Source organism: Apium graveolens, chromosome 11 (assembly GCF_009905375.1).
Source record: "Apium graveolens cultivar Ventura chromosome 11, ASM990537v1, whole genome shotgun sequence".
In the NCBI taxonomy this organism is placed as follows: Eukaryota; Viridiplantae; Streptophyta; class Magnoliopsida; order Apiales; family Apiaceae; genus Apium; species Apium graveolens.
In genome coordinates this window covers 7717943-7728367 of record NC_133657.1, presented here as the reverse complement: position 1 = coordinate 7728367, position 10425 = coordinate 7717943, and the positions used below count along the sequence as shown (strand labels likewise).

The window sequence follows — 10425 nt, the reverse complement described above, 5'->3', positions numbered from 1 at the left end:
TGGTCCTTCAATTCAGCAAGTTCTGCATTCTTGTTAGCAATAGTGGCCCGAGCATGCTTCAGATCATTATACGACATAGCAGCAGCTCCGACCATGTAACCACCAAGCTAAAAAGAGGAAAATATATATCTCAGAAAAGATTTTAAGGCAAAATAGAAGAAACAAAAGAAGAACGAAAACATTATATACCTGGCCCCAAAGACGAGTACACTATTTCATAATGGCATCGAATCCGGAGGCGTTCATATCCTTCCACTCAGCCTGAGAAGGAATTTCAGCCATGAAATGAGCGACTCTTTCATCGAGCCCCAGACCATTCATGGATGGTCGCTCTTCTTCCAATCCCTTCCCCTTATCTCTCATAGACTCGGCACCAAAAAGAGCATCAGACTTTTCAGCCCGGGGAAGCTTCGATCCAGAACTCCGGAGCCTCTTCCTCCTTCGGGAAACATTTACTTCAGGCACATCTCCCAGAGGTTCAATATCTTCGAGATTCTCGAGCTCATCACCAACTTCAACGTTAACATCCTTCTCCGGATCCCTATCCTGCTCCCCTGACTCCGGTCTCGACACAACATTGCTCTAAAAACCTTCCTTCGGGGGAGGATTGGATCCGGACCCAACAACTGAAGCCTTCTTCTTCAACTTAAAGGCAGTTCCTAAACCTTTCAGAGCATCACTGTAAGATGAAGAAGACATGTTTGGATTGTAGTAAGGCAAACCTGTCAAAACAAAAACAAACACAGGAATTAGCCCAAGTATTTTGAAAATACAAACAAAAATCAAGTAATAAAAACAACAAAGTCCGGTTACCAGCTAATTCAGACTACAAGGAAAGTACTTACATCCTAGCCTGTTCATTGTCTTATGATTCATAAATGTGTCACGGGTCAGCTGAAACCCGAGACACTCGCAAAAAGTAAAGACAAGCTGGATAGCGTCGCCCCGGAGAACAGACCAAGCAAACCTAGTCCAGACTCCATCCACAGCTATATGAGGGAGATACTGCAGGTCCAGACCCCTAAGCAAAATCAGCTCCCCATTCCAATGCTTCAAAGAAGATTGTTGGATAACAGGTCTGTAGGTAGAACCGTATCAACACTCAGCTGCCAGGAATCTCAACTCAAACAACAGAGCCTGGCTAGACTTAACCAAGCTAAAAATATGGTGCCAAAGCCTAAAGATGGGATATACCTTAAGCTGATTGCAATAGGCAATAAACCAACTCATCCACTTTATTTGAGTTATCTGCATAGGAGAGAGCTGGTACTCATATTTACACAAGTGCTTCAGAAAAATATGCCTGTACGGATTCCACCCGGACCTAAGATGCTTCGGCCAGACCGGAACAAATCCATCCGCCGGTCTATGGTAGATCTTCTCTCTGGGCTGGGGCCATCTCCACTCAATCCGGGGATCTAACTGAAAGGCAGCCCGGATACAGGGATCTTGGGTCGTGTGGTCCAAAGCAGCATACTCTTCTTTCAGCTAATACGGCTTCTTAGCAACTATGCTACCAGCAAACTTCTGATCAAATTCAGCTTGGTCATAGGGCCCTGGACCAGCATTCGGCTGCCTAGCGTATCCGGACCTAATGCTTCTATATAGTACCAATAATTTTCAATCTCCTCACTCTTCGTGATGAAGTAGTTCGGGACGTCCACCCACATCCCCTCCGGAGTACAAGGAACTTTCCTAGGGGAAATCTTACCAATTAACAATTGGGTGATGGCGTTGGAGTCTGAAGTACTAGCCTTCTTACCCATCTCAGTCCGGTCAGATTCAGTAGAAGAATCAGAGTCAGAACTCAGAAGGCCTCGGATAGCAAGAAATGTAAAGTCTGGAACGAACTTTAGTCCGGACCATACACCTAAAACAAATGAGATTGGTTAGTCTAAAACCCTACAAATTCTTTATCTTGTATCCTAGAATGGTCCGGACTATCCTACATCCAACTTTTAAAATTAGAAGCAACCACTCCGGGGACATAGACCCCCAGGAACGAAATACTACCACCTCCAATAAACACAAGCAAGCTAAACCTAGAGCAAAAAGTCCGAACTATGTTGACACTACGCCCTCAGAATTCAAAACAAACAACTGACATTAGTCCGGACTCAAACTAAAAGCAACACATAAACAAAGGGAAAACCAAACACAAAACTAACAGTCCGGACTCACCCAAAAAACCCTTATGCCAGGAACATCATAAACCAAAATCAAACACCAAAAAACAAACATAACATATATACATACACATATACATAAACGTACTCAAAGCCATAAACACAAAACACAAGCACGATACGAAACTAAAAAACAACAAAAGCAATACTTATGGAATATATGATGAGAATAAACGGCGAAGAAAAGAAGAAGAACTACTTACAGTTCAAGGAGACAGAAGGCAAGAAAGCAAACACAGCGGAGAAAGCGACGATAGGACCAATCGAACGGTGCAAAGCTTTAGAGAGAAAGAAGACGAAGAGAAAAGATGTGAGGATGAAAATTAAAAGGAGAAGAACAAGGGTGCCTTTTATAGGTGCGGTGAAAATCAATAGCCCCCGCCACGTGGCCCAATCCTAGTCGCCCATCGCCTATATATATACACACAGTGATATATACAGACACGGTAATAACTATAACTAATTATTACGGCACGTATTTTCACAAATAACAGCTGTCAAAATTCAAATTATTGGGGGAAAACCCCCAAAACCGTTTCAACTTCTAGTCCATACTCCCTTACCTCAACACAATCCGGACTGGGGGCAAGCATGGCTCACATTCTTCTAAAGACATCAAACCTTAGTCCGATTGGCTGAACTCAACACAATCCGGACCGGAAGGCAAGCAGAACTCAAATTCTTCTAAAAACATCAAACATTAGTCCTGATCGGCTGAACTAAACACATTCCGGACTGGGGGAAAATAACGCTCAAATTCTTCTAAAGATATCAAACCTTAGTCCTAATTGGATGAACTCAACACAATCCGGACTGGGGGACAAGGATAGCTCAAATTCTTCTAAAGACATCAAACCTTAGTCCTGATTGGCTGAACTCAACACAATCCGACCTGGGGGAAAGTAGAGCTCAAATTCTTCTAAAGACATCAAATCTTAGTCCTGATTGGCTGAACTCAACACAATCCGGACTGGGGGCAAGCAGAGCTCAAATTCTTCTAAAGACATCAAACAGTAGTCCTAATTGGCTGAACTCAACACAATGTAGACTGGGGGCAATCATAGCTCAAATTCTTCTAAAGATATTAAACCTTAGTCCTGATTGGATGAATTCAACACAATTCGGAATGGGGGCAAGCAGAGCTTAAATTCTTTTAAAGACATCAAAACTTAGTCCTGATTGGCTGAACTCACACAATCCGAACTCGGGGGAAAACAGAGCTCAAATTCTTCTAAAGACATCAAACCTTAGTCCTGATAGGTTGAACTCAACACAATCCGGACTGGGGGGCAAGCAGAGCTCAAATTCTTCTAAAGATGCCAAACCTTAGTCCTGATTGGCCGAACTCAACACAATCCGGACTGGGGGGAAAGAAAAGCTCAAATTCACCCTACAATCAATAACTTACAAACAATATCAACCCTACTCCCCCATCCATAAAATCCGCATAAGGGAGTGAGGGGCACATGATAGTACATGTAGCTCCTAGAAGGACCAGGTCCAGACTTCCAACTCCATCCAGTCCCGCACACCACATGTCCAGACTAATCTAGTCCTGGCAGCCCAACCTTGGGAAGTCCCAGCACGTGAGGCACATGCCCAAGTACATGATAGGGACATATGTCATTCATCAATCATGAGCACAATCAGGGCACGTGCCAAGAGATCCTTAAAACATTCCTCAACCACTCCCATCCTGACACGTGTAAAACATCCGCCACATCCAGGTGTCCTCCACTCCTAGAACCAACGACTACGATTCAAAGGTACCAACCCCAAAACCCTATCATTGGGCTATAAATATCCCAAGAAGGTAAGGTTTTGGGGTTAATCACTCTCTTACACTCATATACACACACAACCACCTTGCATTCCTTTCTATATTCATCTTCCCCAAAAGGGAGTTCTTACTCTCACACCGGAGGCGCCGCGAGACCCAAACCTCCTTCCGGTGTTGTTTTGTAGGAGACTCACGACAGCTACACCACCACCGCGACGAAGGATCCAAGCACGACGGGAGTAACCCCGCCACCAGGAGTTATCATAACCCACACAAATTATAATACACAATTATAATTTATGACTGAGAAATCTAAAATCATAACATATATATCATGACATACTAAAATATAAGTCAAAATCACATTCATGAAAAATGAATGAACGAGGAGTATGCACAAGAACAACATATTTTTTGAATATAAAAGAGATGATAAATATCAGAGCTTTCCTTAGCTGATCCGTGAAACACAATGACTCACACCCATACCATATGATAACCCGTGAAACACCATGACTCATACTCATACCATAACACAACCCTCAATAATAACAAATTTTCATGACCGAAAAATCTAAAATCACAACCTAACTATAACACATGCCATGTCATGACCTACAAACCTAACCACAACTATAATACATGACTCAGAAATGTAAAATCATAACATATATATATATATATATATATATATATATATATAACATGACATACTAAAACATAACTCAAAATCTGAAAATGAATGGATGATGAGTATGCACAACAACAACATGTTTTTGGAATACAAAAGACATGATAAAGATGTTCAAGAAATGAAAGATTACAATATGAGAGGAGTATGAAGATTATAATTTGTTTTGATGAAAATTAAATATCAAATTAAGGAGAAGGAGGTGTGTTATAATTTTATGTCTTGATATTCGAATATAAATATAGTTTAATAATTGATTAGGTTGACCAAATCTTTAAAATAATAAATTAATCTAAATGTGTTTTAGATTTGAACGTTTTTAAATTATAATTGTATTCTTTTTAGGAAATAAAATAGTTTTGTTACGTGTTGCATGTGCTTTCACATTACATTCTTGTTTTACACTTTGAACAACTATAACCCTCGATATAGACACCTAAAAATTTAACATTATCTTTGACTTTAAAATACCCCAATAGCCTGCGACTTTTGCATTAAATTATTAAGATCTTTTTTATTGTCCGAATAATGACTTGGAAGGGTTAGATTGATTATTCATGAGAACCAGAGTCGGTAATTTTGTACACGACACGATAATACAATACAAAAAATGAAACAAAAATAACGGGTTTGATTTGACATTTTTGCTACACGAACACAAAGGTATACGAAGATGAAAATACACGATTGAATTTAGTGTCGATTTTTGATTTACACTTGAGTATACGACACGAAACGAAAGTATACAAGTAAATAAATATTTAAATAAATTTATCAAAATTATGTAAATACATATATCTTACAATAATATTTTACATATAATATTTACAGAAAATAGATACTCCCTCCGTCCGCCTCAATTCTTTACATGGGGGGACGCTCGCACGCACTTAATGCTCTTATTAAATGTGATTGCATAATTTTTTTTTTAAAAATTTCTTCTTATAAATAAAAATATAATATTCAAATATTTATATAGAAAAAGAAAATTTTAAAAATGAATTTCAGAACTATACTTTATAAATGCCTTAAAATGTGTGTCATGCATGTGAAAAAAATAAAGAAATGAGGGGTACGGAGGTAGTACAAAATAAGTTCAAATTTAAATTTCATAAGATTTGACCGCAGTTGAATCCTGATGACATATTGACTTAAAACTCGATTAGTAAAAATTTAATATATATATATATATTTTTTTATTTATTTATCTTTATTTATATTATTAATTTTAACTTATGCGAAACACGACACAAACACGAAATGAAGGTCCACGATACATATCCTTAACATTTTGGTTTTGAGTTAGACATTCATGACATGAAATACGAAAATATACGTCATGAAAGTATACGAAACGAACGAATTGCGAGCTGTAGCGAGAACTGAGCAGTCTTTGCCCTTCATGGACATTATTTTAAAGATGCCTTGTTTCTGTTATCTACTTATCTTTGACTTTAAAATTCTCCAGCCGCTTGCGACTTTTGCATTAAATATTGAGATCTTTTTGATTTTCCGATAATGACTTGGAGGGGTAAGATTATTCAAGAAGATGAGCACTGAGCAGTCTCTGTCCTTCATGGATATTGTTTTTAAGATGCCTTGTTTGATCTGGTTTATGCAAGACTTAATATTTATAATTTCAAGTGTCAATAGATAATAACTTTCTATAATACTTTAATACCTTGTGCAGGGTATATAAACTAACTAGGCTTAACAAGGTTTGCAATTATGCATGCACAGTGAAGCAGTGTAGTTTAGATATAATTAAGCATGGACAAAGAAAAAAGAAGCATTAAGCTTGCAGAAGACAAGTATAGGTCTTTTCTTCATGATGCAGAAGCTGACACTCAATGGAGAAATGGTGCCCCACCCAATTTTGATAAAGTTAATCTCGTCTTTGAAGAGGGCCGAACCAAGGTATATAATCACTTTAATTCTACTACATACATCTTCGATATTGTGTAATTAGATATACTTAACATATTTTACATATCTTGTATATTATATGATTCTCTTGTGATGCTGCAGACATGGCCTGAAGGATCCCTGGAAGAGACAGTTCAGAATGCAGTAAAGTCGTGGGAAATGGAGCTTTCTCACAAGACTCGCCTTCAAGACTTTCGGTCTATTAACCCCGACAATTTCAAGCTCATCGTTAATGGTAATCTCTACTTTTTTTCTTATTAATTTTAGTGGAATATGAGCGAAAAATATATAACGGCTTCGAGCAGACATAATACGAACATTGTTAAAAATAACAATTTTTTAGTGTAAATGGCTGAAAATAAACATTCTGAAGTGAATGACTGAAAATACCGTTTTGGATACACATTTGTCATTTGGTATCCTGTTTTGTACTAAATACGCATTTGTTAACTGGGTATCCATTTGTTTTAAATACGCATTTGGCAAATGCGTATTTCAATGGTAATATCCAAACTACAAATACGAATCTTTAGTAATTTTCTTAGATATACTTAATTCTCAAATACGTATTATACTTACCCAATTACAAAATGCGTAATCAAAAATATATTTTCAGTCATGTATTTTGAAAATGAGTATTTTGAGCAATTGCAGCCTAAAAATGGGTATTTTTAAATATTACCCACATAATACTACATGTCCTATAGATTTTACTTTGTTTGACTCTTTTGGGTGAAATTAAACAAATTTTAACTACAAATTTTATATAATTTTCTTATAATTTTTTTAAAAATATATTATAAATGACTTTAAAAATTCTTTCTAACATTATAATTTTTGTTATTATTTTTCTATCATATTACATATGTAATTTGTGGTCAAAGTTCGGTTAATTGGGATCTAGAAATTACTTCCTCCATCCCTCTCATTTTTTTATGGTTTTTTCATGACTGACACGCATTTTAAAGTTATTAGAAAGTATAGCGACATAATTTATTTTTTAAATTTTTTTTCTTGTAAAAAATTTAAACATCATATTTTTATTTAAAAGAAAAATATAATTATAAAAAGTTTAGAAGTTTAAAATGCAGTGTAAATAACCTAGAGGGACCGAGGGAGTATATTTTAGCATATATTATGGCACCAATTAACATGCACCGGTCACTCTAGGTTCAACTGTTTAACATGTTGATGGAGATTACATGCAGGAAAAGAGGGATTATCAGGAGAAGAAACATTGAGGATGGGGAGCTACAATGCTTTGTTGAAAAATTCACTGCCCCAAGAACTAAAATACTACAAGGCAGAGGAAGAGAGCTTTGAATCTTCTCACAATGCATTTGGATCAGCATTTCCTCGGGGATTTGCCTGGGAAGTGTTAGGTGTTTATTCAGGACCTCCCACGATAGCTTACAAGTTCAGGCACTGGGGTTTCTTTGAAGGCCCCTTCAAAGGCCATGTCCCCACTGGAAAAATGGTTCAGTTCTACGGGATGGGTGTTTTAAAGGTACCATATAAGAGCTCGAAAAAATGTCCAAAATATACTACTTTGTAGCTTCAAGTTTCAAGTGCCCAAAATACCTACATGCGGGAACACTGCCATTTTTACCGACTGAATGCGTATTTGTATCATGCGTATCCTATTTTTTTGAAAATTTACAAAGGATACGCATGTCTGACATGCGTATCCACTGTTTACTGTAGCAGTGAGCAGTGTATACGCATGTCTGACATGTGCGTATCCTTTGTAAATTTTCAAAAAAATAGGATACGCATGATATGAATGCGGATTCGGTGGGTATTATGGGCAGTTTTCCTGCATGGGCGCAGACCCCCAAATTGAATAAAATACTTTGACATTTTTTTCATGATTTAAATAAAAAATTATTTTTAGTTACATAATACTGTAATTTTTTCATTTAATATTTTGGTTTTTTTAGTTACATGTAATTTTAAGTTATCACTGAATTAAAAATTATTTTTTGAGATTTGGGATAGCCGTAAAATCGTCAAAATATGATTTTCTAAAACTAAAAATAAAGGAAAAATAATAAATAATATGAACTATTTAATATTTTCCTATATATAATTAAGTTATTAATGTGTGCTCGGCATACATTAGAAAAACCGTTTATTAATTATCAACATTAAAATCATTACTCAAATTTTAGAATTAATATATTTATAAGTAACACCCCCTGCATTGTACAGATTAAAATTAGTAAAGGATGTCATGTAAGAAGTGATATAAATTTAAAAATTAAAAACTAGAAATCCGGGCACAGCAACCACAAGGCCTAGTCCTTTTATAGTTTGTATTCAGCACACTTAGTATAAGTGACCATATTTTGTGGCTGAATGATTTGCTATTTCTTTGAAACTTTTTTTACACATGGCTAAGCAAAAAAGATCACTAAGCACATATGAGCTACAGAGAGCTTTACTGTCCAGGGTTCATATAATTCGAATTAATGTTGTACAATCATAAGAACACATTACACATGAATGTGATAATTGTGTTTGACATAAATGTTGGACAATGATCAGGTGGATGAAGCGTTGAGGGCAGAAGATGTTGAAGTATACTATGATCCAGCTGAATTATTTGCGGGGCTTCTGAATGGTCCACTATTATCTGCTGATCATGAACAACTCGAATCTTCTGAACGGTCCACTCAAACAACACCCTCAAACCGTTGCCCACTTCACTAAAACCCGCTCAGCAAGAACTTTCACTGCTTTGAATTATCCAATTCTAGCTGGCACGTTAATATTTGGTCAATTAATGAACTCCTCTAAGTGTTGCATTTATATCCTTCAGCTGTGTTCAATTTTATATGTAAAATACTTTGTATGTATAATTCAGTAACAGTGTAATACTTTCTATCATCTCAAGTATAAAAATAAATTACAAATGCACTTTAATTTAAAATGTGCACTCATTTATAGTCATTAATGTTATTAGTGTGATATTCCATTAGTATTAGGTATACGTGATGGTTCAAGGTTATATTTAAATAGTAGATATAAGTTTTGTAGTTGAAGACAACGAAAAAGGGTATATTACTAAAAATGATAGAAATGAATGTTTTCGTACAATGTGTTTGTCTTGCAATATATACAACCAAAGAATAGAAAAGGCGGGAACTATCAAACTATTGGAAAATAAAATCTATTTTGTTTCTATTTTATTTTCTAACTTAAGTTCACTACTAATAGATGTAGTAGTGTCAATATCCCCCCTCAAGTTAGGATCTATATAGAGACCTAATTTGGAACATAAATCGTGCCTCTGGTTTGATGGCAAGACCTTCGTAAGCACATCAGCGAGCTAATTGCAAGTGGTAAATAAGACAACTCAATTAACCCTGCAAGCACCTTGTCACTTGTCACGTGTGGAGTGACAATCAACCTCTATGTGTTTAGTTCTTTCGTGAAAGACCAGATTTCTTGTGATATGTAATACCGATTGATTGTCACAATAAAATGTAACTGATTGTAAATTGGATCTTCCCGATTTCTGTAACAAACCAACAAACTAAGTAACGTTAGACGTTGTTGCAGCCATGACACGATACTCGGTCTCATAACTAGAACGAGAGACTGTAGCCTGTTTTTTTTGACTTCCATGTAATTGGTGATCCTCCCAAAAGTAGAATATAACCTGTCACTGGGAAAGAAGCCCAATCTGAGTCAGAAAAGGCTTGGAGTGTTAAAGTATCGTGACTCTGTAATTTAATGCCCTCGCCTAGTGTGGAGGCAACATATCTTAAAGTATGCCGTAGAGCATCAAGATGAGAGGTGCGAGGGCTTTGCATAAATTGACTTAACATTTGTACTGT

At 36.4% G+C, this 10425-nt stretch overlaps 1 protein-coding gene across 1 annotated transcript; it reads left to right on the top strand.

Moving 5' to 3' along the window:
- Window positions 1-6344: 6344 nt before the first annotated feature.
- LOC141698304 (pathogen-related protein) lies at window positions 6345-9384 on the top strand. The gene is made up of 4 exons (XM_074502976.1): window positions 6345-6574; window positions 6686-6818; window positions 7792-8090; window positions 9131-9384. The coding sequence occupies exons 1-4, from the start codon at window positions 6428-6430 to the stop codon at window positions 9293-9295; spliced, it is 744 nt and encodes a 247-aa protein (XP_074359077.1). The 5' UTR covers window positions 6345-6427; the 3' UTR covers window positions 9296-9384.
- Window positions 9385-10425: the final 1041 nt, after the last annotated feature.

What these genes read in the sequence shown, in the direction of transcription:
- LOC141698304 (XM_074502976.1), top strand. Translation starts at nt 6,428, where the DNA reads ATGGACAAAGAAAAAAGAAGCATTAAGCTTGCAGAAGACAAGTATAGG. An exon ending in TTTCAAGCTCATCGTTAATG is followed by an intron (nt 6,819 to 7,791) that starts GTAATCTCTACT and finishes GATTACATGCAG; the next exon opens with GAAAAGAGGGATTATCAGGA. An exon ending in ACGGGATGGGTGTTTTAAAG is followed by an intron (nt 8,091 to 9,130) that starts GTACCATATAAG and finishes GACAATGATCAG; the next exon opens with GTGGATGAAGCGTTGAGGGC.